Source organism: Phacochoerus africanus, chromosome 16 (assembly GCF_016906955.1).
Source record: "Phacochoerus africanus isolate WHEZ1 chromosome 16, ROS_Pafr_v1, whole genome shotgun sequence".
Classification (NCBI taxonomy): domain Eukaryota; kingdom Metazoa; phylum Chordata; class Mammalia; order Artiodactyla; family Suidae; genus Phacochoerus; species Phacochoerus africanus.
In genome coordinates, this window is record NC_062559.1 from 1,330,803 (window position 1) to 1,358,582 (window position 27,780).

At 61.0% G+C, this 27,780-nt stretch overlaps 1 protein-coding gene across 2 annotated transcripts in view; it reads right to left on the reverse strand.

The window, feature by feature from the left end:
• Positions 1–6,318: 6,318 nt before the first annotated feature.
• The window catches only part of DNAJB6 (DnaJ heat shock protein family (Hsp40) member B6), a 55,679-nt gene continuing 34,217 nt past the window's right edge, over positions 6,319–27,780 (reverse strand). The window contains exons 6-10 of one of the 2 annotated variants that reach the window (XM_047763764.1): positions 27,556–27,687; positions 25,805–25,946; positions 25,269–25,339; positions 12,211–12,417; positions 6,319–7,401 (exon numbers count right to left, since the gene is read on the reverse strand). In XM_047763764.1, coding sequence (XP_047619720.1) covers positions 7,319–7,401; positions 12,211–12,417; positions 25,269–25,339; positions 25,805–25,946; positions 27,556–27,687 — 635 coding nt within the window. In that variant the 3' untranslated portion in view covers positions 6,319–7,318. The remainder of the gene's footprint in view (positions 7,402–12,210; positions 12,418–25,268; positions 25,340–25,804; positions 25,947–27,555; positions 27,688–27,780) is intronic. The other variant, XM_047763766.1, reaches the window with a different exon arrangement.

The following is a 27,780-nucleotide window of genomic DNA, read 5'->3' on the forward strand; positions in this document are numbered from 1 at the left end:
TGCAAAGAGCTGGGCTGGGTTATGGGCGTCTTTCCGGGGCCACCATTGAGCCCTGCAGAGGCCATGGGGTCTGGGGTGGGCAGCAGAGGCTCGTGGCCTGACTGGTCCTGCAGCCGGCACTGCTCTGCCTGCCTGGGCCTTAGCGCCTCCTGCTCCCAGTTCTCCTTCCACCCCCTCCCCTGAGCAGGCGTCTGCCGGGCCTGCCTGGCACTGCCCAAGGGTGGACAAGACAGCGGGTGTGGGGAGAGGGCGCCTCTCAAGGCCGCTAACTGGCTGCTTCACAAAACCAGGTCCAGGGGATGAGAGCCAAGGAGAGGGGAACCTAACCAGGGGCCAGACCCACACCTGGAGCCAAAGGTGACCTGCCAGGTGACAGGTGACCCCCCAAGGCTGCCAGAAGACACAGATGTCACCAGTCCTGCAGCAGCAGCCACTTCCTGCGAGAGCGGGCAGATTCCCGGGAAGTCGCCCTCAGGCTCCCCACCCCGACCTGGGTCCAAACCCAGGCCTGAGCTCAAGGCACCGGCTGTGACCTTGGGAGGGCCTCTCATGGAGGAGCCTGCACTGCCCACTGTGGACCGACGTGGTGCCCAGGGCAGGCCCCTCCGCTGTTGCCCGCTCAGCAGGAGGGACAGGAAGGCAGCCCGGCCCCCTCTCCTCTGGCCTTTGGTGTCCAGGCCACTCTGCTGGATCCAGCACCAAGCCTTAACTCTGGTTGTCCTAGAAGCTGGCTCCAGCCCCCGCCAGCCCTCCCTCGAGTTCTCCTGGCCTGGACCACCCGCCCACCTCCACCCGCAAAGTCCTCCATCCAGGCCAGCAGGTGCCCCTGGAGGATCGCCTCCCGCAGTCTGAGACCCCAGCGGGGGCCTGAGAGCAGGACCGGGGTGGGGGGGGACTCACCCTCTGGACAGCACTCTGGCCCCTCTGCAGCTGGTACAGCTGGGCCCCCAGCGAGCCTGGCAAGGGCCCAGCCTCCCACTGGGTCTCTGGCTCTGTCTCACACCCACACACACGAGGCCTAGCCCCCCACACCCCGGGTGCCCTGGAATGCGGCTTCGAAGGGCAGAAAAGTCCTTAAACTCGGAAAGCTCGTGACAGGACTACCAGAGAAAGGAACTGGTCACCTCGGGTGTCCTTGGAGGATGCCCGAGAATAAACATCATCTGAGAACGGCAAACAGGGGGAAAGGGGCAGCAGCGTTGGGGTTTTTCTGAACAAAATGTACCCAGTGGACTCGGGAAAACCTGCCTTCATGGAATTGCAGCCGAGAAGGCAGGGGAATGGTGTGGCCCGCACTCAGAGGCCAAAGGAGACGGCGTCCGGGTCTGGACCAGACTGAGCGGCAGGTGTCTTGCTCGGTGTCCACGCAGGGACCGTGCGAGTCCACGGTTCACCACACAAGCTGAGGAGGCAGAACGGGTGACATAACCACCAAAGGGTGCACTCTCGAGTGCAGCGTGGGGGGTTTTTTTGTTTTGTTTTGTGGTCTTTTTGCCATTTCTTGGGCTGCTTCTGCAGCATATGGAGGTTCCCAGGCTAGGAGTCGAATCGGAGTCATAGCCACCAGCCTACACCACAGCTCACGGCAACGCCGGATCCTTCACCCATGGAGCGAGGCCAGGGATCAAACCCGCACCCTCATGGTTCCTAGACGGATGCGTGAACCACTGTGCCACGATGGGAACTCCGAAGTGTGAGCTGTGGTGTAGGTCGCAGACGCGGCTCGGATCCCGCGTTGCTGTGGCTCTGGCGTAGGCCAGGGGCTACAGCTCCGATTTGACCCCTAGCCCTGGGAACCTCCATATGCCTCAGGAGCGGCCCAAAGAAATGGCAAAAAGACAAAAAATAAAATAAATAAAATAAAAACACTCTAAAACTCGTTTTGATGATGACCGCGAGTTAGGGGGCACTGGGGGATGGCTTAATTTTCGGAGGTGGGACACTGGTATTGAGACGGCGGGAAGAGCGGTATTTTGGGAGGCGCACATGACGTGTTTAGGAACAGAGTGTGCGATTTACTTTAAAATGGTCTGCGCATTCCACACCCACACACAACTGTCAGCGCTAGCTGCACTTCTGTATGAAAATCTCCACCCTACCGAGTTCAAAAAAAAAAGACAAGCTGAGCAGAATTGAGAAAGCTCGGCCCCGTGGCGACTGGTGTGTGAGGTCCCTGGCCCGCGCCAGGCTGGGTGGAAGCCCAGGCCACATATCCGGGTGTCACCCGGGTGGAGGAGGGGGTGACACCACAGGGTCTCAGGAGCTGGGCCTCCCAGGCCACTGGAGGCCTCCAGGACCCCGGGCCCGCCAGGAGGAGGCGCTGCTTCTTCCCACAGGGCAGACGCTGAAGCCAGCATCCTGGGAATATTCCCTGCGGTCGTCCTGCATGGCAGCAGCCCAACTCTGGGGTGTTCACGCTCCCGCCGGGAAGCTCGAGCAACCAGTGCCGTCGGAGGGTCTGCAGCACAGGGGGGACCTGCTGCCTGGCGTGCAGCCTGCTCACCATGTGGACAGGCGACGGGGTGCCCAGCCCAGGCCTCTGCCATCGGGGCCCCCATCATGCAGGAAGACCTTCCAGAACCAGGCCCCAGGCCAGGAAGCCAGGATGAGCCCCGGCCCTCCCTCCAGACCCAGACCGGCCGGACCCACACAGGAAGTTCACTTTCTCAGGAACAGGAAGAGTCAATCACCGTCCTGGGTCATCCGGGGCCACCTGTCACCATGTAAATGGCTACTCGGCCAGAGAAGTGATCATTTTCATGCCGCAAAAACTGAATTCTCTGTGTTCCCTAAAGAATGCACGCTGTTCATCAATCCAAACCTAGAAAAGCCCAGAGACAAGAGTTTGCCTGGCACGTCGAGGCTTGATGAGTCGCATTGACTGCCCAGTGTGGGGGCCACGCTGCCCGATCACAGGGACGGCAGGTCCCGGGGCCACAGCCACAGCGCCTGCGTCAGTGCCTCTGGCAGAACCGACCTCGCCCCCAGCGTCTGCCGGCCACAGCAGCCACTCCAGACACACCGGCTCTCGGGGGAACAGGGCCTCACCATCAACCCGTGGCTGCCTCAGGGCTCGGGTCCGAGCAGCCGGACCCGCTTGTGGGATGACTTTGCAGCTTCCTGGGGACGAGGCTGGGAACCCTGAGGAAATGCTCCAGCCGGTTTCTGGAAGCAGTCACGACGGTGAGAGCAACCCGAGCAGCTGGGCACCCACTCCGCGGTGGGATCCGAGACAGCGGCTTAGCCCGGGTGACCAGCCGTGGGTTCACGGCTTCTGTCAAAAGCGGGTCCTGAGTTGGGCTGGGGGCCCAGGCCCCAGGCAGGAACCCTGACCATGGACCAAGCTGTCACCCCAACTGTCACCCCAGGGCCTGTCACCCCCACCCCAGGCAGACTCAGCTGCGAATCATGTGGATGCGGTGGGGGGGGGGGTGACCCAGGCTCAGGTGAGAGTGATTAGAAAACCCAGGTGGCCTCTCAGGAGGGTTGGTGACAAGCGGGCCTGTGGAAGCTGGAGGGGGCAGGGTGGAGGCCCAAGCAGGAGCCCAGGGCTGGTGTCCCACAGCCACCCGGAGCCACCCTGCTGCCCAGGACGCCCTCCCTGCCCAGCCTGCCGGCCCGAGGACACAGGGTCGCACTTAGCAGGGACAGGGCTTGTCTGGGAAGACAAGCATGTTCTAGACACGACGCTGGTGACTGCACCTTAACAAGCTCAGCGTGCCCGAAGCCCTGAGCTGCGCGATGCAAAATAAGGCACCAGATTGTATGTGCGCCTCGCCAGGACTGAGAAAGTACACTTCGAGGCGTTTCCGTCGTGGCCCAGCAGTAACAAACCCGACTAGCATCCATGAGGACTGCTCCAGGTCTCTGACCCCTGGCCTCACTCAGTGGGTTAAGGATCCGGTGGTTCCGCAAGCTGCGGTGTAGGTGGCAGATGTGGCTGGGATCCTGCGTGGCTGTGACTGTGGCTGTGGCGTAGGCCGGCGGCTGCAGCTCCGATTCGAGCCCTAGCCTGGGAAGCTCCCTGTGTCATGGGGGAGACCCTACAAATACAAACACTAAAAAAGAAATTTAAAATAAAAACTCAAATTTGAAGCAGCTCACGGCGCGGTTCGGGACTAGGCGGTAAGGGGTCCCCTGCCTCCCCAGAGGTCGCTGCTCCAGAGGCAGGTTGGGTTCCCCCTCCAACCCACGGGGCAGGACCTACCTGGGGCCTGGCCCCGCTGCCCACCCCGCCACCCCTCAGGGTCGCCCACACGGCCGCAGCTCCCAAATGCAGCTGTCACTCAGTAATGCAATCCTGGCTGTTCATTTCCTCAAAATTCACGTATTTTGCAGCCTCCCTGCGAGACATTGGGCTGGATGTTGGTGGCTGGTGACGGTCCCCAAGCCAGGCCCCTCTGTCTCCGCGGGGGGCCCCAGCTCAGTCACCGCTGGCCTGGTGAGGGGCCGGCACTCCGGCTTTAATGGGACCTTGGATGGGTCCTGGGTGGGGGCTGGGGAGAGTCCCCAGGAGCACCCCAACCTCTGGGTGGTGAAAGACCTCCGGGCAAGCCCTTGGGGGGCGGGGGCCGTGGACCCCTCTGCTCTGGGCCGGCTGACACAGGCAGGGACCTCATGGGAGTCGGCCTGACCGAGGACACTCAGCCTCCTCGCCTGGACAGCTGGGGCCACAGGGGCCTGGCACCAGGTCCCCAGCCAGGCCAGCACAGCAGAGCTTTTCAGTGAGCGGCCTGGCCAGGCAGGGGACCGCAGCCTGGAGCAAGCCGTCGGGCAAAGGAGGCCCCAGAAGTCGCCCATGATGCACACGCTCAACCCCAGGAACCCAGGCTTGTCCCCAGGGGCACAAGGGCAGAAGGACGGTCCGCCAGCGCCCAGCCACCCGCCCTGAGGACCATCCCGGGGCTTCCCTGGTGGCTGTGCCCATCAGCTCAGGGTACAGGCGGCTGCAGCCCCAAGAGGAGGGGGGGCCGCACCATCTCTGGCCTTGGATGCTGGTCAGGGTGGGTACAGGGTGGGCTTGCGCCTAGGTGGGCATCGCCTTGGTTGGAGCTGCCCGGCGCTGGGGGCTGGACGCCCGGGGGAAGCATGGCAGGGGCAGGGCCATAGCCTGGTTACCCTCTGGGCCCGGCCCCAGAGATCTTCATCTGCTCTGGTCCACAGGAGATGCCAGAAGGGGCCGCCCAGCTGGGCAAGGCCCCCAGGGCCCCCACTCAGTGCAGAAAGCCCCCCAGAAGCAATGGGGGTGGCCAGGAGCAGCAGCGAGGGGGGAGGAACTGGGACTAGACCCCCAGCCTGGTGAAGCCCAGGCCCCTCCAGCCAAGTGACCTTCAAAGTCAAACTGCATCCACAGCCGGGTGTGGTCAACAATGTTGTGAGGCCTCCGTGTCAAGGCTGCCCACAGGCGGAAGGGTCCGGGTGCGGTCCGGGTCACTTTCCTGGTTCTGATGTGGCCACGCCTCCGGGGACAGGGCCACCTGGAAGCAGAGCGCTTCAAAGGCAGCACTTCCAAGTGTTCACTTCAGGGGCCCTGCAGCCCTGGCCCTCGTCACGCAGGGTCCCACGAGCTGTCCCCGCAGGGCCTCCTGGGAACAGGGCAGCTGGAGGCCGGGCCACCCCCTCGGCTTCCTTCTCCACCAGCCGCATTGCCCACTCGGCCCCCAGAGCCACCAGGTCCCTCAGCTCTGCTCCACAGTCTTGGTGGGGGCCCCGGCCTGGGGAGCAGGCTCTGCAGCAGAGGCAGTGAGGGGCAGACCCGCCCATGAGCCGCTCCCACCCCTGAGAAGCGGGACCTACCTGTGAGCCTGGCCTTGGGAGCCCCCGCTCATTCAGGGCACCTGCTCGGCTGGGTCACGAGAACACACGTGGGGGCCCTGGGGGCTCTGACACCATCGCCTGGACCCTGTCCTGCCCTGAGTGGCCAGCCTCGAGGATGTGACACCTGCTCACCTGGGCCCACCTCCCTCCCTGGGCCCAAGAGCAGCGACATTGTGGGGTGTGGCAGCTGAGAGGAAGCCTCGTGGCAGGGCGTCCTCTGAGGTGGAGTCCCCCTCCCCAGGCCCCTGCACCTCCGTCTTGGCTGGATCCTCTCTCTCGTCCCTCTGCCCCCACTGTCAGCACAGGCTGTTTGTTGGTTTCCCACCACCCACGTCCGTGGGAATTTATGCCTGCAGCCCCTTTTTGACCCTAGAGTGATTCTCTCAGAACCTAGCCTTTGCCCCCCAAACGTCCCTTTCTCTCTTAGGATGGCAATGACAGGCCCGCTTCCCTTTTTAACTGCTAATAACTACCTAATAAATGATGGCCGGGGAGTGTGAGTCAATGGTAACGCTGACACTTTATTTACGTGGGTAGCACTTAAAATCCGTTATGCTTTCATGGCTGCGTTTTCCACAATAAGCATTAAACCCCGTCGGCTCCTCACCCAAGTCCAAGTCCACACCACCTCCCACTACAACCAGCTCACGAGCAGCTGCAACAATTGGCTTAAAATCACGCGCGTCACCCTCGCTTCTGGCTTCCACGCCCGCAGCGCTGTCACAAGGACTGCGCCCCAAATGCCCGGGTCCCAGGGCAGCTCTTGTCCTGTGGGACTGAGGTCACGGGGAAAGGCCACAGGGGCAGGTGCTCAGGCTGGGGACCTCGAGAGCAGCCAGCAGCCGCCTGCAGCACGGAGCTGGGGCATCGAACCCGTGGAGGGGCAGCCAGGCACGGGCCTCTCCCGGGAGCCGAGGCCAACAGCTCCCTGCTTGGCTCAGCGGTGCGCCCAGCACCTGGCTTCCTGTGGGGGGCGCTCGGCTCCTCCCCCAGCATCCCCCTAAACCAAGAGCTGGAGGGGATGCTGCTGGTCAAACCTGGCAACGCCTGCGTCCACACCCAAAAGGATAATGACGGATCTGAGCAAAGAGGGGCTACTTGCAGCTTCGGGCCCCAGGAAGAGGATCGGAGCTGAAAGCACAGACCCGGGCGGGACCTCACACCCGGAGCAGCTCACCCGGGCCCCCCTTGCGCGGCCACGTCACCGCAGAGGAGGTCACCTGTGCTACCTGGATTCTAGATGCAAGCACCTGGCAGCCAAGGGCAGTGCGCACTCACGTCTACACGGCCACCAAAGCGACGTCGCGAGGGCACAGGGGGCAGGGGGGAGCGGGAGGAGGGGGCAGGGCCGGGGAGCAGGGCCGGGGCGGCTTTCCCCGCGGCCCGCCACGCCCGCGGCCTGACCGGTCTGCGCGGGCCGTGAGCAGCTGCGGGCTCGGGCGGCGGGGAGCAGGTGCGCTGGCTACGGCGTGTGCCCGGGCGCCCGCGGCTCCGCACCCGTCTAGGGGCGGCCCTTGGTCGACTTCTTCTTCTTCGACTCCTCTCGCTGCTTCTGCTTCTTCCTCTTGCCACCTTCTTTGAATCCTAAGGAAACAGGCGTGTGAACCACTGCAGAGCAGCAGCTGCGGCCCCACCAGAGGCAGACGCATCTCGAACCCCCCCCCCCCCCCCCGCAAAGAAACAGCCCATGTGAGGGCCAGGGCCGGGTCCCTTCTCCACCTGCTCCGCGTCGGAAGCCCCACGAGACCACGGACTGGCTACAACTTTGCCGTGAAACCTTCTCGCCACCCAAAGAGCGTGTCAGGCCACAGCGGCCGCCAGCTCCCCACCATCCCCGGCCGTAGGGGGCCACAGCTGTGCGGCAGGACAGCCTCCAGGGCTCTGGGTTCCACCCCGCCCTGACCTGTCCCGTGGGCTCGGTGGCCCCGTGTCTGCCTGCCTCCCCCCCCCCACCCCCGCCACACGGCCCACACCACCAACGCCAAGCCAGCCAGGCCACGTGCTCACCAAAGTGGCCCCAACAAAGTGCCCCCACACAGGACAGGGGCCTGGAGGCCACTCACACAGGAGGGGAGAGCCCCGAGGCTGCCCAGAGACTCAGCCCTCTGTTCCACGAGCCGGAAGGAAGGAAGCCCCCGACCCCAACACCCACCACAGGCCTCCCGCGTCCCCGCAGCCCTGTGACCAGGCTGCTCCATCCAGGAGTCACTCTACCCACTGCCACCCTTAATCTCCATCACAATGCCCAAAGCAGTGCCTCCCGGGGCCCCAAGGCATGGCAGGCCTGGCACCCCTGTGCCTCCCACTTGGGCCCCACAACCCTTTCTCTGGTAGCGAAATCCTAACACCTGACCCAGGAGGGACCCCTGGGGACACGGGGAAGCTGGGGCTCCATCTGCCCAGTTCCAGCCCCTCCCGAGAGGCCACCTGCCGTCATGGCACCGCGGGGCCAGGGACCCAGCTCCTCAAACACTTACTTATTTAATTTACTGGCCGGGAGGGTGGCTGTGCTCACGGCCCACAGAAGTTCCCGGGCCAGAGATCGAACCTGTGCCCCCGCAGCGACCCAAGCAGATGCGGTGACACCACCAGCTCCTTAACCCACTCAGTACCTGGGCACGCCGCGAATTCCTCATTAAAAATGCCATTTCTGCGGCTGGGCACTGGTCACTGTACGAAGGGCACAGAGAACCAACTTTGGATACCATGCTGGGAATCCTGGCACCCACAGCAGGGCTCCAGGGCACAGAGCTGGCACCCACCCGATCCAGGGGAAGCTCATGTCCCACCAGGCAGGTGCCGCCCACCAGACACCAGGCACCAGGCCGCTCCTTCCTTTAGAAAGAGCTGCAGCCCAGGGAGGCCTCCCTTCTCTACAGGCAAGTTCTGGAACTGAAGCAACATAGTGTCCCTGAGCTCAAGGGCCAGCTCTCCGGCTGGGAAGCTTCTTGAAAACCTCTGTCCCTGATTCCAACAGGCGCCCCCCCACCCCCAATGAAATGCACCACTACAACGGCCTCGAACGAGGGGACCGGAGCATCAGGCACAGGCGGAGGAGGAGCACAGGACCCCAGCCCGTCCCCACCCGACCCCTCACCAGCCTGGTTCCAGCCACACGTGTCAGAACACACCCAGGACTGACCTGCCCCCGCCCACTGGGCAGCAGGCTCACAACCTCACCTTCACCAAACAGCCCTTAACCAAGGCCCGGCTGCGGAGACCATGCGTGCCCACTGGGGAGGGCGGCCCGTGGGGCTCGGGGTCCAAAGAGCCTGGGAGCAGCGAGTGCTGTCGGTTCAGGGCACACGGGGCACACAGCCACAGTAGGCACGGCCACGGCAGCACACAGCGCAGCAGCTCAGAGCCGACAGGCGAGGCTGCCCTGCTGCCACCTGAGCTTCCGACAGGAAGAAAACGGATCCCGTGACACCGGAGGTGCTGCTCCCGCACTGCCCTCGGGACCTCAGTCAGGACCCCTGGCTCAGCAGACCCCCGTCCCCGTGCCCAGGCTGGGGCACAAGGAGCTCTCACAGCAGCCTGTTTTCTACAAGGCCTCTCACAGGGAAGTGCCTTTTTTTCCTTTTTTCTCTTTCGGTCTTTTTAGGGCCGCACCCCCAACATATGGGGGTTCCCAGGCTAGGGGTCGAACTGAAACTGCAGCCTACACCACAGCCACAGCAACACGGGATCCAAGCTGTATCTGCGACCTACACTGCAGCTCAGGGCAATGCCGGATCCTTAACCCGCTGAGCGAGGCCAGGGATCGAACCCACGTCCTCATGGATACAAGTCAGATTTGTTTCGGCTGGGCCACGACGGACAGTGCTTTTTCAAGAGAGCCGAGCTCTTGAGAGAAGTTAATCCCATGCCAATTTAATCCCTGGGCAGAGCTGTCAGAGCCCAACAGCAGCAGAAACCCAAAGAGAGGATCGAAGCCAGGCTGCGCTCACACAGGCCACGTCAGATCAAAAAATACCCAAATCAAAGGATCAACGCTATTCTCGCGGCCATGAGCTCCCTTTCCACGCCAAGTGTTCGTTCTCCTCTCTCGCAACTTCCGACACGCCCTCCGGGGACCCAGAGGGTGCATGGAAGCCACACGTGAAAGACACCAGGGCTTCTTCGACGTTTTACTCAGATTCCCGGCTCCCGGGGGGGGCGGGGAGGGACAGGAGGCTGGTCATTGGACAGCGGTGACCAAGTGGGGAGTGACAGCTCCCCCCACCAACCTGCCGGCCAATGAGAGACCGTGCCGTCTGCACTGACCTCGGACCCCGGCCCCTGCCCTCCCCTCCATCCCCTCCGCGGACTCACCACGGCCCCTTCGGCCGCATCCCGACCCTGAATCACACGGGTCCTGCCACCAATGCAGGAGGGCCTACCCGGAGCAACACAGCCCATGTTTTCAGGACTGAGTGCGTCTCAAGAGAGCTTGTTTTCAGCCTGAAATCTCAGCTGCCCAGAACTGCCAGGCCCCTCTGCAGCCCACATGCCCCAAGCCACGGTCTCTGCAGAAAGGAGACCAGAGGCCAGGCCGCCGGCTGGAGGGCACTGCCCAGCGCTGCCCCGGGACAGAGACCTTTTCGCAGGTTCTCCAACCTCCCTTCCAAGCAGCTCTGCCAATTCAGACAAGCTCAATGTAGGGTCTGATAAAAACCGTGTCTGGTTCTTGGCCAGCTTCACGCGGATGCTTTTGTGTGTGTGTGTGTGTGTGTGTGTGTGTGTGTGTGTGTGTGTGTGTGTGTGTGTGTGTGTGTGTGTGTGTGTGTGTGTGTGTGTGTGTGTGTGTGGATGCTCTTTTGAAGGCCTCGAAACGATGGGAAAGAAAGAACAACAAACGTGGGGCGACGTGACCGCACGCAGAACCCACTGGGCGTGCCCCGGCCCCACGGGACGAGCAGGGCAAAAGACCCAGCAAAACGCAAGCCGGCCCCTCGTGCTGATGAGGGTTCGGGCTGGGGTGGGAGGGACCCGACAGAAGAGCCGAGAGAAGAACAGGACTTCAGAGCATCACTTCTGTCTATTTCCCAATTCCCACGTCCCCTTGCTCCTTGGCAGGGGCCGTTCTCCCTCCCTCCCCGGGCCTGACCTCTGGGCAGAGAAGCAAGGGCCTCGCTGCGGCCCCAGGGCAAGCCCAGGTCCACCTCCTGCAGGACCGAGATGCCTCCGGGCAGGCTGGGCCCACAGCCTTACTCCTGGGAACCGTGTACCTTCCAAAGGACACAGCCCGCTCAATCCCTGTGCAAACCGTACCTGTTCGAGGGCACTAGACCTTCACCCCTGCCCCCTGCCAAGCCCACGCCAAGACGGTCCACCCGGGACAAACGTCTGCATGCCCAGATGTGGAAGGTCTTTTTTTTCTGAAGCTACACAGCCCCTCCCAGCGCCTCCTTCCCACTCAGTCACCCCGGAAAAGCCCACCTGCCTCTGCCGACAGCGCTCCTGCGCCAGCGGCCAGCTCTACGCAGCCCCACTGGGCTCTGCCCGCGGCTCGAGGCCCAGACCCCCGCCCTCCCCAAGACGAATGCAGGCCTCTCTCTGCTCCACGCGGAAAGGCCGGGGGGGGCTTGCCAGGGCTGGGCTCCCGCAGGCAGTGCCAGAGAGGGAAGGGACAGGCCCCACCTGGCAGCTCCCACTCAGACCACGCCGCTCTGTCCCAGGGCCACGGAAGCAGTCTCCCCGCACACGCAGATACGTCACTGATGCGGGAACCAGGGTCAGCATCTAACCACGTAAGCCGCAGGGCCGCTGCAGGGCTGCGATCGGACAGAGGGCTCCGCCAACATCGACACGGTGTGGCCTCAAGACTCAGCCACCCCCGTCAGAGCCAGAGTGCTCCACGCAGGACGCACCTCAAAGACCTGTCTAGGCTCGAAGGGGTCGCCAGTCACGAGGCTGGCAAGGGCGGAGCTGGGCCTGGGCAGCTGGGTGCACTCCTGCGGGAGGCTGGGCTGGCACCCGGCACAGCGGCACCCTGGGCAGGCGTGAGCACACTGAGGTGGCAGGGTGTGCGTCTGCCAGGGACGGGACCCCCACACCTGTCACCTTCTGCCCCAGACAACACACCACATGCCATCGTGGGAGACTGGGCACCCGCTTTAATGGTGGGTTCTGCCCGGCCTCCCCATCAGGTCAGGACACAGCAGCACAGGAGCGACCTCTGGCCCCGGGGAGGCTGGGCAGCCTGGCGGGGAGGAGGCTCGGTGGCCTGGTGGCGGGAGGGCTGGGCGGCCTGGCGGGGAGGAGACTCGGTGGCCTGGTGGCGGGAGGGCTGGGCGGCCTGGCGGCAGGAGGGCTGGGCGGCCTGGCGGCAGGAGGGCTGGGCGGCCTGGCGTGGGGAGCGCCGAGTGGCCTGGCCGGGGGAGGGCTGGGCGGTGGTCTCCCTGTGCACACCTGCGGAGAACACGGAGGGGGGCTCCCAGGTGCTGGTGGCGCGGGGCCTGCTGGGCTCGTCCTCGTCCTCACACGTGTAGTGGGACGCGTGCTTGGGCAGGGAGGCCGGCTTCTGCGGCCTCAGCAAGCGGGCGCTGGTGCTGGCGGGCAGCGCGGTCTGGCCCCGTCGCCGGCACTCTTCCTCGAAGGCGTCCTCGTCGGCCACACCTGAAAGCACAGGACGAGATGGCTGTGAGTTGCGGGCGGGAGGACATGGGGCCCCTGCCCCTCCGTGTCAGCCCTGTAGCCGCAGCACCCCAGCGGAAGACAGGCTGGCGCGTCCCCTGCTCCAGTGGGGCTGGAGCTTCACCCCAGAGGGAAGACCAGGGGGTGGCAGGGAGCCGAGTGGAAGCAGCCGCTCCTTGTCCAGCCCCAGGGTCGGTCGGCAGGTCCTAAAGGCTCAAGATCTCTCCCAGGGCTGAGGGCGTCCTGCTGGACCACATGCGACAAGTCCACCGTCCGGGTCAGCGCAACGGCGCCACCCCGGAAGGAAAGGGCGCGCGCCCGGGCAGCTGCGCTCAAGGCACCTGCATGAGATGTCACCTCCCCCCCACCCCAATGCAGAAGTGAGTCTGCTGCGAGAGGGTGGCGGCTGGCAGCCCCACCTCCCCACCCGCTCTGTGTCTGTCGCCAAGCGCAGCCAAGAACGGCCCTCATTGCTCTTGGTCTGTTCTCTACTGACTTTCGGAAAAACAAGTTGTGCACTTCAAGGGGGACACGAGGAATAAAGCGAGAAACAAGTGCTAACATTCCCGGATGACGGCAAGCTTCACCCTCTGAAGAGCTGTGCTCACGTCACACCAGTGGCAGAAAGGGACAGGCTCTGCCAGAAGCCCAGTCACAGCCCGGAAACTGCCCGTGTGCCGGGAGCAGTGACTGCGCCCAGGTGGAAGCACCGGGGGGGCCTTGTCTGCTCCGGGGGCGGCGTCCAGCCAGGCGCAGTCCTGGCCTCCCCAGCCTCCCCACTGAGACCAGCCCGTTCCTGCAGGAGACCTGCCCCCCCCTAGAGCTGTACAGCGTGTATAGCACTTGCCGGCACCCGAGGGCCAGGCTCAGTGCCAGGAAGGGGACGGGGCCGCGCCCACCGCACCTGCACGACTTCGGAACCCACGCACCAGCCCCGACGGCACACGGCACCACTCACAGGCCTAGCACTCAGCCCCCAACACCCACGGAAAAGCTGGTTCCCAGGAACCCGGGCCTGCATTTTAAAGGCTTTCCAAGTTCCGTCACCACTCCCAGGAGAGGGTCTGTCCCGAGGCCCCCACCTGCCGGGCACCCACCCCCTGCGCCCTGGGGCCCGCTGAGCTGAGCATGGCCTTCTGTGCCGACCTCTCGGAGGAGGAAGGCTGCTCCCCGTGGAGCAGGGCTCCCGGCCACGAGGGGGACCCGATGGTCAGCATGAGGCCTTGGCTGTGACCACGGTGGATGCCCCTTAGTCCCCCCACCGCCAGTCCTGAGTCCAACCACCACCAGCACCCGGCCCACTGAGCAGGGCCTGGGGGGCGTCCAGGCCTCGGGCCCCACGGCTGCTGCCAGGAGGAATCATCCGTCAGGCGCCAACTGCATGCGTCCTCGCAGGTAATGCATCTGCAGAGGCAGGTACCGTGAAGGCAGGTACACGGAGAGGGGCGGCCCACCCCTGGGCCACAAGGTCTAACGCCTGGCATGCACAACACAAGCCCAAGACACGGAGCCCTTCCGCGCCCTCACGGTGTGCACTCGACACGGAAAGTGGGAGGAGGCGACGCCGCAGCCGGGCACCCAGGCACCCGGGCACCCAGCACTGTGCAGCCCCAGCTCAGCCTGGCCACACCTGGACAAGGGAGGCCAGGGCGGACGCAAGCCCGCCAGCCATCAGGGAAGCCGCGTGGCCCAGGTGCTGGCCCACCTCATACCTTTAACCCAAGTCCCACACCTCAGGCCAACTCAGAACCCAGGCGGCCGCCAGCCCTCGAGCGAAGAGGGGCTGCTCCCCGACCTCCGCTCAGGACACCATCCCCGTGCGGCACGTGCAGCCGTCCCGCGTGTGCGGCCACAGCCACAGACGAGACTTACCTCCCCCGCTGGGGCAGCCACTGGGAGTGTCGCCTCGCTCAAGGTGCAACCAAGGTCCCCTGCTCTTCTGTGTGGTGGTCTTCAGCGGTGCCAGCGCCCAGGGCAAGGAAGCCACCACAGGACCCGTGTCCCCCAGCATGCCACCCTCAGCCGTGCTGTCACCCTGGGCCTACCCTGGGAGATCAGCTCTTTGGAAGCCTCCCCACCCTGACCCCTGCCTTCAGAGCCTCAGCTCTGTGTGTGTCTGCAGTCTTTACAAGGTGGAACGGCCGCTAAGGTGTTCAGCTCTCTGTTCTGAAAACAAACCCCAGATGCGAGCCTGGGACACACTCAGGTTTAAGGCTACCAGGTGATGGAGGGGACAACCTGGTGTCAGCAGGAGGTCTGACCGCCGGCCAGCACCGCCCCCGCCTGTGAGCAGCAGAGCCACCACCCAGGGCAGAGCATCTCATGCTGACCTGGGCCGGCTCTTCCCAGCAAGTGCAGCCCCGTGCCCCCTCCTCCGGGCAAATCCTAAGCACCCCCCAACGGCAGACCTTGCCCCCTGAAGCCCCCTCCCCACAGCCCAGACCAGAGAGAGAGGGATTGAGAGCCAGGCCCTGGCACTTGGCCCCCAAGGTGAACCCTTGAGAAGCTGCAGGGGACACTCAGCTGGGCTCCCGGCTGTCCCGCGGGGTCATCCTGGGGACGCTGTGACCTCTGTGCCCCAGCCCCAGGCAATGTCACGAGCTCCAAAGGCCTGGGGTCTGGAGCAGCAGCACCGTGTCACGGACCCCACAAGGTTCCCCGTCAAACTCCGACAGGGGAAGGATTTGGGAAAGAGAAGAAGGTTAGGTGGACATGGAAAACCTCATCCGAACAAGGTTATTTTCGGCAAGGAGGCCCCCGGCGCTCATCCCAGCACTCAGAGCGACACCAGATGCTGGCGGGCTCTCAGAAAGGGAGGCCGCCATCCTCAGAAGTGCCACCAGCTGCAGGTGACATTCGGCCACTGGAGTCTGTCTCGGAGCACCCCACTGCAGGCCATCACCTCCCATCGCCTCCGTGCCCACCTCCCGTGGCTCCTGCTGGGGCCCAGCTCCCGCAGGGCAGCCAGGGAAGCCCACGGCTGCCCAGGCTGACCCGCGCTGCGGACGGAGCATGAGCGTCTGGAAGCGCGCTGCCCACCATGCCCACAGCTCTGAGCGCGGAGCAGCGCCAAGAGGAGCAGGCGGCCCAGCCGACACCTGGACCTGCACGGGCTCCAGCAACGCTGCGGCCGAGAACGGCCTGTCCCAGGACACAGGTGCAGAGGTCTGTAAAGGCCCCAAATGGCCGTCACATGTCCCCAACCCAGGATCTGAACTGCTGCCCTCGAGACTCCCCCTTGGGCCTCAAGGGCAGGTGGGTCCAAAGCAGAGGGGGCTCTGCCTGCAGGGTGAGAGGAGCCAGAACATCAGCAGCCCACACCCCGCGCTCAGCACGACGCCGGCACAGCCTGGAGTGCCAGGACAGGTGGGCGAGGGGCCAGATGCTGCGGCCTCCAGACGCTGGGGACAGCAGAAAAGAGGGCGTGGCTGCCCAGCTCGGACCCCAAGTCTCAGCGATGAGTCCAAGACCCCGTGGCCTCCAGGACCCATCACACAGCGACGTGTCCGAGGTCCCCCCGTCGTGTCTGGCACCAGGAGCACCAGCCGGGCTCCACAGAGCCTGTCCCTGGCAGACGCCCTTCCCTGGAGCAGATGGCGCCCGCCCGGCAGGCAGGTGGTGGAATAAGCAGCCTCAAGGCTCAGCAATAGCCCCTTTTAAAACCAGATCAGCCAGTGCCCGCTTCTGGACAGAAACCCCTCTTTCCTCTCAGCTCCCGACCACAGGCGCCCACTGTCACCCTCAGGGCAGCCCTCACCCCCAGTGACCCACGGCTGCGATGGGGCTGGGACAACAAGCGTGGAGGGGGTGTCCCCAGGGCTGGCGGTTCTCTGAACAAAAACCTTCCCCAGAACCAACGTGCCGCCAGGCAACAGCTCAGACCACGGCCACCGTGGAGCTCACGCTGAGCCACCGCCACGCCACCCCACGCTGCCTCCACGGTCAGCAGGTGCACTTGGTGGGGGAGAGGGGTCCTTCCACTTCTTTGAGCTTCGTGTGATCTCATCTTTAACATGAGAATGAAACCCAACAACGAGGTTCAAGTGCGGCCACGTGTGAAAGCACGTCTGCAGGACGTGTCCCATCCTGGTGTCACAGCACCCTGAGGTGTCCTCCTTTCAGGAGGAGGGACCCTGGGACGACACAGCAGAGATGCTGGCTCCAGCCCTCAGGGCCCTGCACTCTCCCCGAGCTTCCTGGGGTGCAGGCCCCTCAGAGAGAGACCCCAGCTCGCCTCTGCACCAAATGCCCGGGGATGCGTCGGCAGGAGCCCGGGGAGCCAGGCTGTGCTCCAGAAACGGGTCCCGCGGACAGAAGACCAGTTCTCAGCTTGGGCTCCGTAACAAACACGGGTGACCAGCACACAACTTACACAACTTCGGAGGGACCTGCACGTTCCAGTGAGGGGAGGAAGCATCGGGCACCAAGAGCTGGGATCGGCGTGCTGAGGGGGCGCAGCCAAGACCCCACCTGCCCCCCGCACTGTGGAGCTTCTGAGAGACGGCCAGTCCCATTGGATCGAGAGCGGCTTGACCCTCCCTCAACGTTAAGGCAGGGGACACCCACCTCGTTTAACCTCCTTAACCTCCTAAAATCGAAGGCAGCACGGGCCTCTGAAGCCGGCGCCTGGACAGGGCTGGGGGCCGGGGGCCGGGGGCCAGAGGCCGCCTCCAGCACAGACCAGCCGCTCCTTGCAGGTGCCATCCAGAAGGGCTGTGCTGCTCGCCGGCATCTCGTCTCGAACCCAGCCCAGGGAGCCCGGCAGGGCTGGGCCTTGGCGATGCACACAAACCCAGTCTGCTCCCCAGGGCCCTCTGGGGAGACTCAGCAGGTGAACCCAGCACCTGGGCAGAGGCCCTGCCCCATCAGCCACAACCATCGCAGGCTGTTAGGAGACCGGAAGCAGAGCGCAGGGAGAAAACACCTGTAAACGGCTCCAGCAGACACTTCAAACCAAACCCACCCTTCTCAGTGTCAAAGACACCTTTTCATTAGAAGCACCTCATGATCAAATTAAACCCGACTGCTCCATGGACAGTGACGAAGGTCACCCTGCGGCAGGAGGCACAGATGCCACCTGGTAGTCGCGGGCTTCAGGGGCTCAGAGTCAGGGGGACCAGCCGCCAGGTGGGTACACGGGAGGCAAGGACGGGGCCAACGTCACACCAAGGAAAGGGACAGAGGAGGTCACCAGCTGCGCCGAGAGCTCAGTCTGAACCACCCACCTGAGCAGACAGCACGCCAAGGCACGGCCAGGCATCCAGCCCACCCACCCAGGAAGCAGCATCTTGCAAGGGCTGATCAGGCCTCTCCCATCACCTGCCTCCTCCCCGCCCCGCCGCCCTTTTTTTTAGGGTCACACCAGCGGTATATGGAGGTTCCCAGGCTAGAGGTCGAATCAGAGCTGCAGCCACCGGCCCACGCCAGAGCCTCGGCAATGCCAGATCTGTAACTTACACCACAGCTCACGGCAACACTGGCTCCTTAACCCACTGAGGGAGGCCAGGGATTGAACCTGCGTCCTCATGGTTCCTAGTCAGGTTCATTAACCGCTTCACCTTCCTCCCTTTAAATTCACCCACCGAAAACCAGGAAAGACCAACTACCAACACAAACAAAAGTTTTCCTGGGAGGGACAAAACCACTTTGAAAATCCACATTATACAGGGGAGTTTCCCATCACGACTCAGCAGTAATGAACCCAACTAGGAGCCATGAGGATGCAGGTTCGATCCCTGGCCTCGCTCAGTGGAGTAAGGATCCAGTGTTGCCGTGAGCTGTGGTGTAGGTCGCAGACGTGGCTTGGATCCCGCGCTGCTGTGGCTGTGGCGTAGGCCAGCAGCTACAGCTCCGATCAGACCCCTAGCCTAGGAACCTACCTCCACATGCCGTAGGCACAGCCCTAAAAAGCAAAAAAATAAAATTGAGAAAAAATGTTAATGTCTTGGCAAAAACACTTCTGGAAGCGTCATCGAGCCAAAGGAGGGGCCACAGCTGTTCAGCACCTTCAAAGGACAGGGGGACACCCTGCTCAGAAGGGAAGGCCACCCCCACGCCCCCGACCAACCCACCCGTCAGCAAGCATGTCTCAACGCCCTGGGATAACCTCAACTCCGCGAGCTAAAGCGAAACCTCCGAGGGACGCCTGCCCCTGCTGTCCCTCCCCACAGCCAACGCCACCCTTCCTGAAAGCCGTCACACTGCCCGCTTCTTCCTACAGCCCCGGCCACACACCTGCGGTCACCAAGACCCTCCTCCCCGGAGGAAGCGGGCCACCCACTGTTCACTCCACGTGCTGTGTGCACCGCAGCACTGGCAGAAACAAGTCACAGCCGATTCTCTGACCCCGACAGAACTCGCTTTTGGAAGCATTTCTGAGAGCCTTTCCCTGTGCAGGAACGAGCCCGTAACACGTGGGAATCAACTCGAGTTCACGGTGGGCACACCTCAAGCATCCTTTGCTTTTGGGAAACTGACCAGACCAGGAAACATCCCGCCTGTGGCCCTGAGCTAAATAAAACCAGAAAACCAAACTGCTCTCTCCCTGCGCCCAAGCCCTGCAGTCATGGAGGAGCTATGAGAGGAATGTTCCAGCAGCTGTTACACAACAGCACCTCACAGGCCTCAGCTCCCCTCCAAACGGAGTACTGACGACACACAAAGGAAAACAAACTGCCTCGTGTCAAAACAGAATCGCTTCATCCAAATATGTACACCCCAGAGGGCTTGGCTGGGGCTGCCGCGCTCTGCGCTCCTTGTGCGTGACAGGTGCGCTGACACCGCCCGCCTTGACGCAGCAGCCGAAACCCACCGCCGGCCCAGCCGAGGACTCGCGTGGAGGGCTTGGACCTGCCGGGCATCCATGACGTGGTCTTGTCCCCACCAACACTTGGGGGCAGACTTGGGGCAACACAGACCTGGGACATGGCCAGGCCACTGACCTCCTGTCCTGCCAACACGCAGACCAACAGCTGGGGGACGTGGCAAGGCACGCAGGAGCAGAGGCGAGGCAAAGCCCGCGTGCAGTGCCAGAGATGGGAAAAGACAGGAGTGCGCGGGGGTGGGGACGGGCGGGACCTGGCGCGGTCCCAGCTGTGCACAGGTCATGTCCTGCAAGGCTCCCAGGAGGTTCTCAACATGGCAGTGACTCGGGGATGGCGCATCAGCTGGGCCGAGAAGGGAGCCGCGCCAGGATGGGGCCAGGCTCTGGCAAGGAGGTGGGCGGCGGAGCTGGCACGGATGGGGGTATGGCCAAGGGGGACATGGAAGGAGCTCCGACACCCAAGCCTCCCTAAACTTAAGCTGCAGGGGCGCACCAAACCCAGCCCGAAGGCCCTGCCACCTGCACCGCCGCTTAAACAGTGTCCTTGGTGTTAACCACAGAGGGCTGGGCTCCTGGACCTGCCAGAGGCTCCTGCCCTGCCCCCCCGCCCCCGAGTGCATCTGTGGGCCCCGCAGGGTCAGCTGGCAGCGGGGGGGGGGGGGCTACAGAGGGAGCTTAGCTCCCTGCTCAGGGGGTTCCTGAAGCAAAGGCCTGGCCTCAGGGTCAGGCATGGCCGTGAGGCTTGAGAACACGAGGGGACGGAGACGCAGGAAGGCAGAGGGACCCCAGCCCCACCCAAGGCCTCAGCCTCCCTCCCAGGCCCTTCCTGCCGGGGCCCACCCAGGATGCGGGGTCTCAAGCAGGACTCTCCTCAGGGTGACCTACGGCGGCCAGGAGGGGCTGTAACTGGAGTCCTAACCGGGAACGAACACGCATTTCCACAGGGTCCCGAGTTCACAAACCCGGCTTTCCCAGAGACAGTTACACCCACACTGAGAGTCTCAGGAGGAAGCTCCCGTCGGGGCTCAGCAAGTTAAGAACCCAACTGGCATCCGTGAGGATTCCAGTTCGACCTCTGGCCTCAATCAGTGGGTCAAGGACCCGGCGGTGCCGTGAGCTGGGGAGCTCGGGATGAGTGATTCCAGTTTCTTCCTGATACTGACATCTGTTCAATACGTTTTTTTAAAAACCACACTTTACAGACTAAGCACACGTGTGCCGAGGAACTCTTGCATTATTTTGCTTTTATTTATTTTTGTCTTTTTAGGGCCAAACCTGCAGCATGTGGAAGTTCCCAGGCTGGGGGCTGAACTGGAGCTGCAGCCGCCGGCCTGCACCACAGCCACAACCACGCCAGATCTGAGCTGCACCTGCAACCTACACCCCAGCTCATGGCAACGCAGGATCCTTAACCCACTGAGGCGAGGCCAGGGGTCAAACCTGTGGCCCCACGGATACTCGTTGGGTCTGTTACCGCTGAGCCTCGAGGGGACTCCAGCAGTGGACGCCAGTGTTCCTGCGGGGCCTCCTGCGGCGGCCCAGAGCACCGAGGCCGGGCAGCGCCTGCACCCCTCACCTGCCACGCCAGCCACGTGGGAGCCAAGCTGAGCTGTGTCCACGAAGCAGCCACAGGGAGGCGCGCCCCGGCAGAGACTCCCGGGAGGCCCTCTTCAAAGGAAAACAGAAAGCAACAACCAGCGAGCGCGTCAACTCCCAAAGTCTTAGGGGTATACTTGAGGGGAGACCTCAAAACTCTCGCCCTTGAGGCTGCTGCCTATTTGTACACCCACTGAGGGGCTTCATTCAAGTACAAAAACGATCCCAAAAAGCTGCTCAGAAAGCTTCATCCTTTCGATGGCATCTCCAGCCCCAGGACGGCTAACCTGGCCGCCCTTCTGTGGGTCTGACCACAATGTGTGAGGATAAACTGAGCTGCTCTCCACAGCGGCTAAGGGCCACTCCCCGCTAGCAACGCCAGTCCTTAAAAACGTACTCATTCTAGGAGAACCCTGATGAGCTGCCTCCGAAATACCCAAAGACATGCAAATTATGAAGAACTAAATCAGATGTCACAGTGAGGAAAGGATACAACAGCCGCCCACAGAAGGGAATAAAAATTAGATGCTACCTCACTCAAAAATTCTAAATGGGTTAATATTTTTAACACTTCTAGAAGATAAATGTATAGAAGCAGAAATAACTAAGACAGAAACACACACACAAAAACACAACAACAATGGAACAAAAGGTCACAGAACCGACCAGATAAAGACTTGGTTGTTCCAGAACCGCACGTTCCAACCAAAGCTGTCGTACAGGCCACAGAACTGGAAGTAAAAACACGACTGAGCTAGAACCAAGGACAGTGAAGCGTGTTTGCTAAGCGGAACTCAACAGCCACTTCAAAAACTCTGACCTGGAGTTCTCACGGCGGCTCAGTGGTAACAAACCTGACGCGTCGCCTTAAGGGTGCGGGTCTGACCTCTGGCCTCGCTCAGTGGCTTTAAGGATCCTGCGTGGCTGTGGCTGTGGTGTAGGCGGGCAGCTACAGCTCCGACTCAACCCCTCGCCTGGGAACTTCCATGTGCCGTGGGTGTGGCCCTACAAAAATAAAATAAAATAAAAATAAAAACTCTATGAACCAAAAGACTGCAAATCAACATTCTGCAGAAGTGCACTTAACAAAGACTAGGATGAAAAAAGATGAAAATTGAAGATTCACTACTAAAGAGGCTTGGAAAATATTAAAAGCTGCTGCTAAGCCCCTGGAGCGCCTGAGATGTGACAGAGAAAAGTCAGAAGGAGCGAGCCATCAAACCACAGACAGACCGAAGCCCCAGACACGTCCAGAAAAGGCACCACCTCCCCTGAGGAGAGAAAGTAAGCGAACTGGGAGTTTAATGACAGCAGCAGCTAGAAGGTTCCGAGCCCAGATGACTTTATAGGCAGGATGGCTAACTGGGGAAGCGGAGCAGCAAAGACCACCCGAGAGCAAGAGCCCACGGCCAGGCCCCACCCACCTGGCAGGAAGCACCTGACCCCACGGAGCAAACACCGAGGTCGTCGGCCTAGCGGGGAACAGGGCAAAGGGCCCAGGCTCAGGACAAATGATCAGATGAGAAACAACGGGCTAAAACCTAAGATGTGTGGCATTTTCCAACTGTAAAAAATATAAATCTTTAAATAAGGACAAATCACAGGACTGCCGTGAGCACAGTAAAGTAACCGGATAGACGGCAACATAAAAAGCCATTTTCTTACCGGCTGTTAACAGCCAAGGAGAAGGAACACACACCTGCTCCAGCCGGTACTCCTCCAGGAGCGTGCACACCCACACGCAAACAGCACCAACTTCACAGCTGCACGTTCCGTACAACAGGTGAAAGAGCAGCACTGACCCTGGATGTCGAGGGTTCCCCAAGATCCACCTGTTACCTGCATTTAACCGGGTCGGGGAAGCCTGAGGTGACTAGGCTTCTCCTCTCAAGGTCCAAGAGCCCAGGCAGCATGTGACACCAGCTGCCCCCTCAGCAGGAGCCAAATCCGCACTCACCACCACACGGACAGAGGGACACGGGTGTCCGGGTCTGTCCGCGAGAGCTGCTGGATGTTCACACCAGCAAGAACCCCGGGGAGGGGGGTCTCGACGCTGCCAACATTCCAAGTACATGAAAGCAGCAAACAGACATCAGCGAAAGCACGGGAAAAAAAGGCAGACATGTTCAGTTACGGAACATAGAGCCAAACCTCAAACCAAAGGCCACCAGGACACCCTCCACCGGTCAAATGAACCCAACAACTGACGGCGAAAGTCACGTCAGCACACACCCGGCAAAGGACCTAAGGCAACCGACCATCACCAGCTTCAAGTGCACGTGCCTGACCCAATTCTCCTTCTGGGCACCTCCTTTGTGTGCAAGCACACGCACGCGTGCGCGCACACACACACACCCCTCCACTGTCCCAGGAAGAGTCTCACTGCCAGGACTCTTGGCCAGGACACAATGGTGCCAACGGCCCCAGCCACACACCAGTGACTGACCCACTCTGGCCAATGGCCCTCAGAAGCAACAGGAACCCAGACCCCGCCTGGCAGGGGCCAGCAGCAAGGTGCAGGACTCGGCAGACACCTCGCTCCGGCTCACCACAGATCAACCGTGCCCGGCCCTGCCCCAAGACAGGGAAACACGGGCTGTGGGGCCGGCCGGTGCTGGGTTCCATATCCTCAGCGCCTGGTGGCACCTCACACGACCCAAAAGCCTCAGGTGGGCCAGCAGCATCAGCTCAGGGCCGAGCAGCAGCCAGCTTCCCAACTCGCAGGGTGGGCGGAACAGCCACTCCCCTCAACATCCCTCCACCTGCACCCGCAACGGGGCAACTGTTTACGGCTGGGGCTGCCCAGACCACTCCCCCGCGCCCCCCTCCCCCAAAGATGATCGGCTGAGAAAGCGCGATTCCAAGGAACACTTGCTGGGGACCCACAACCCTCTCACCAGGCAGCCAGAGGCTCCTCTTCACTCACCAGCGTCCCAAGAGGGCCTCAGGCCCGTTTGCCCACACGGTCGGCTGCCACTCCACGGAAACATCGAGCCCAAGTCAAGGGCAGACAGCTGCCCACCGAAGTTTCTCAGTTCCTCACCGAGACCCCACCTGTCCTAGCAGCAACCACAGCAGCAGCCTTTCTACGAAACCAGACGTTACGACGCCACCTGCCGCCGTGTGGGAGGCCCGCGCCCCCGCCCAAGCCCCGTCCTCCTCCGTCCAGTTGTCTGAAACTTCCATTCGAGTTCGCACCTTTTTAAAGGAAAAAAAAAAAAAAAAAACCTGGCTTCTTCTAGCAGTTTCACACTGCTTCGTGCCAAAACAAACTCGAGCGGGGTGGTAACGAATGCAGCCCAACTCTAGTTTAATATTCCTCTGGCTGGATGTCTAGGTATCCACGGGTATCCTGACAGCTCACAGAGATGGAAAAACAGAGGAAACACCTTTCTGGGTGCCCACCCGGCATCATTCCGTGACTTCGCCAAGCACGTCGTCTTTCAGTGAGCTGCATCGACCGTAACCTGGAAGGTGAGCACGTACCCTGAAGGACGGAAGCCTGGACGGCCGCTGCTTCCTCCCCACAGACCGTGACTCCGCGAGACTGTGCCGTGACGGATGCGTCATCCCGCCACACAGAGAGGAACCCTCTACACACAGTCTCCAAACACTCGGAAGACCACAGGCAACTGAACGGGCACCGCCTTCAAGTCCAGATGCGGCAGGAACGGGGGGGCCTCTGGGAGCCCGGGCACAAAGTCACACAGACACAGGAGGCCACGCCCCCTTGGGAAAGAATGCACCAAACACATTTGCATTTATTTTCTTTTTTTTTTTAAGCAAATGACAAAGACCCAGTTTACCAGCTTTACTTTTTTAAACCTAAGCTTAACATTACATATTTAAACAATTGTCAAAACTTACTAAGTTGCCAGCATTCATGCACAACTAGAAAACATCCTCAGTTTATATTAAACCAGAAATGTATCACCATTAATGCATTACTATCTTTCACTACTATAGACTGAAAAACTGAAATTACTTTAGTGAAGATTCGTCCTGGCAATGTTAACTTCACAGCAGGCTGACACTACTTGGCTCACGTTTCAAACACAATGGAAAAGCAGGTCCGTGCTGGTGTTAGTGGAGGAAGAGTCACGGCCACCTTGGCTTACGTTTAATAAAAAAGCAAAGTGCATACAGAGATTTACAACAAGTTTAAAGACAAAAAAAATAAAATGGTCCTATTACGTGGTCCCAACAATAAACTCAAAAGTCTATGACAAATAGGCTCCGATGAGCTGTGTATAAATACTTTAGATTAGGTACAGTTATACTGAAAGTCGAGTTCGTCTGAAATCTTCAAAAAAATGTTCCTGTTAATCCGCAAACGGCGTGTGCTAGAGTTAACACTGCTGCCACCCGCGTGCGTCGAGCTACTTGTTATCCAAGCGCAGCAGCTGCTCCTTACCATTTATCGTCAAGGACTTCAACTGGCCGTCTTCTTCAACTTCCACCCTCTCCTGTCCATTCTCCACAATCCTGGGGGGAAAGACAGGCTCAAGAACGTCGTCACGCAAATGTCATGTGACCCAGACATGCGTTTTCTTAAGGACCTGCCTAGACATGCCTGAAATCGCTCATCTGGCGGCTGAGGACCAGCAGCTGAAACCTCTTTCTGCAAGGATTCGCCGCGGCAGCCGCAGCTCATCTCCACGCTAGATACGGCACAGGACGGGTAGTCAAAACCATCAGAGCCTGCCTGCGAGTGGTGGTCCATTTCACCATTCCAACGGCGCTGGCAAACCCACTGAGTGACGCGTTAAACACGGCTCTAAATAAAGCCAGTGTCTAACACAGGACCTCAAGCTAAAGACTCAAGTCAAAGGCCCCCGTGGGAGGTGAAGATGCTCCCGGCACCAGGCTGACTTCACTCGAACCCAGCCTCGCCCTCGACCAGGCGAACCACCGCTTGTCGGGAATACGAAATGGAAAAGACCAGCGTACCTCTTCGTAGTGATTTTTCTGCCGTTGACCATTTTAGTCGAAGTGGATATCGATTTGTAGTTGCCCATCCCACTGCCACCAAACGCCGTGGAAGAGAAGGAAGTGAGGCCCCCGTGACCTAGGGAACCAAAGGAAGTGAATCCTGGAGGAAGAGAGGAGACAAAGGTCAGGGGCGACTACGTCCAGCACAGGCTTTGAAGTCCGCCTGACAACGGCAGGGCGGGGGCTCGCATCTGAACCCGGGGCACGGAGAAGAGGGCCCGGGCACTGCCCCTCAGGGATGGCTGAGCATCTCATAGGAATGGGGCCAATTCCCCACCACAGACCAGCGCGCCCAGCCTGCTTCTGACCTCCTTGCAATGTGACCAAGGGGACAGAAATCTGAATCCCACAAAAGCCAAGTCGCTTTCGAAAGCACACGACACATCACGAGCTGGTCAAGCATGGATCCAATCCTCAAGCACACGAGAGTCGGCTACAGCGTGGACCTCGACAGGCCCCAGCCGTGCAAACCCGCCGGCGGTGCCGAGCCTGGGGTGCTGCTGAGGGAGCCTACGGCTCGTCCCGTCCCGGAACATCCACGTCACGACAGACGTCTTACTCACCGTAACACGACTCTGCCCGGGGCCCCTTCGAGGCGAGCCTGGCGGCCCCCTCCCCACCCCCGCCTCACACGAGCCACGCGCTTCCTCAACGCAGGCCGTTCGGGTGATTTGTAATCGGGTCGTTTGTAACCGGCTTTCGTTTGCGCCGTTACGCTCTAGCACACTACGTGGTCTCTAAGGTGAGGGCTTCTTGGAGAGAGGGACACCCCAAACTGCCCTTTAACGAAGTCCCATCAGACAGACGAGGTACCCAGATGGCGTGAGCACAGCGTTGGAAGGGGAGGCCATTCGGGCTCCTGACAGGGCAGTCTGTCCTCTAAGAACTCCAGGGCTCCCCACAGAGCACTCAAGACAAAAATGAGAGGAGTTCCCGTCATGGCTCAGTGGTTAACGAACCTGCCTAGTATCCGCGAGGACATGGGTTTGATCCCTGGCCTTGCTCCGTAGGTTAAGGACCCTGCGTGGCTGTAGCTGTGGCGGTGACCTGCAGCTGTAGCTCCGACTGGACCCCTAGCCCGGGAACCTCCATATGCCGTGCGTGCGGTCCTAAACAGGCAGAAAAAAAAAAAGAGAGAACCAGAAAAACCAGCAGGTCCTAAGAGAACGAGGTGGGTTTCCACAAAGAAAGGCCAAGGCCCCAGCGCTTCTGGGGAAACAGAAGGTTGTGTCACACCATGTGCACGGACTCCAGAGGGTACCCCTGTGACCACACCTCACCAGGAGGCCCCCTGGTCACGCACAAAGAAGCCCCACCTCCAATCCCACCAACTTGGAGTCTCCTAGGACACTGGATCTTTTTTTCCTTTTTTTTTTCCCCCCAACTGCTGAGGAGGTTAGATAAAAAAAAAGGACTCAATGAGATTGGTTAGTTCAGTTATTTACCCCCCCCCAAAAAAAAATTACTCCTTTTAACCAGGAATTTCATTAATGTTGGCCTTTAGTAATGAGGATCAGAAGGGGATTTTCAAATATAACATTTTTGGGGAAGATTAGGGAGAAAGGAAAAAGTTGGTTGCTTTACTAAGCCCAGATTTGTACACATAAAAAAATATTGGCAGATCTACAAAAGGCATACATGTACTTCAAACTGCCCAACCCAAAGGACACCACACTGAGCACTGGAGAGCAGGTCTAAGGATTTCGTACCTGTATCAAAAGAGGAAAAGCCCCCTCCAAAGGGGGGAAATCCGCTGAAAGCAGAGAAAAAGGATCCCGTGCCCCGGCTCCGGCTTCCACGGGGGGTCCTTCGATTCCCAAAGAAGTCCTCAAATGGGTCTTCTAGAAAGAAACAAAAATATTTTGGGAAATCTCTATGCAAGGTTGCTTTTCCACAGCAGGGCTGCAATAAGGGAAGATGGGTTAATGCCTCAT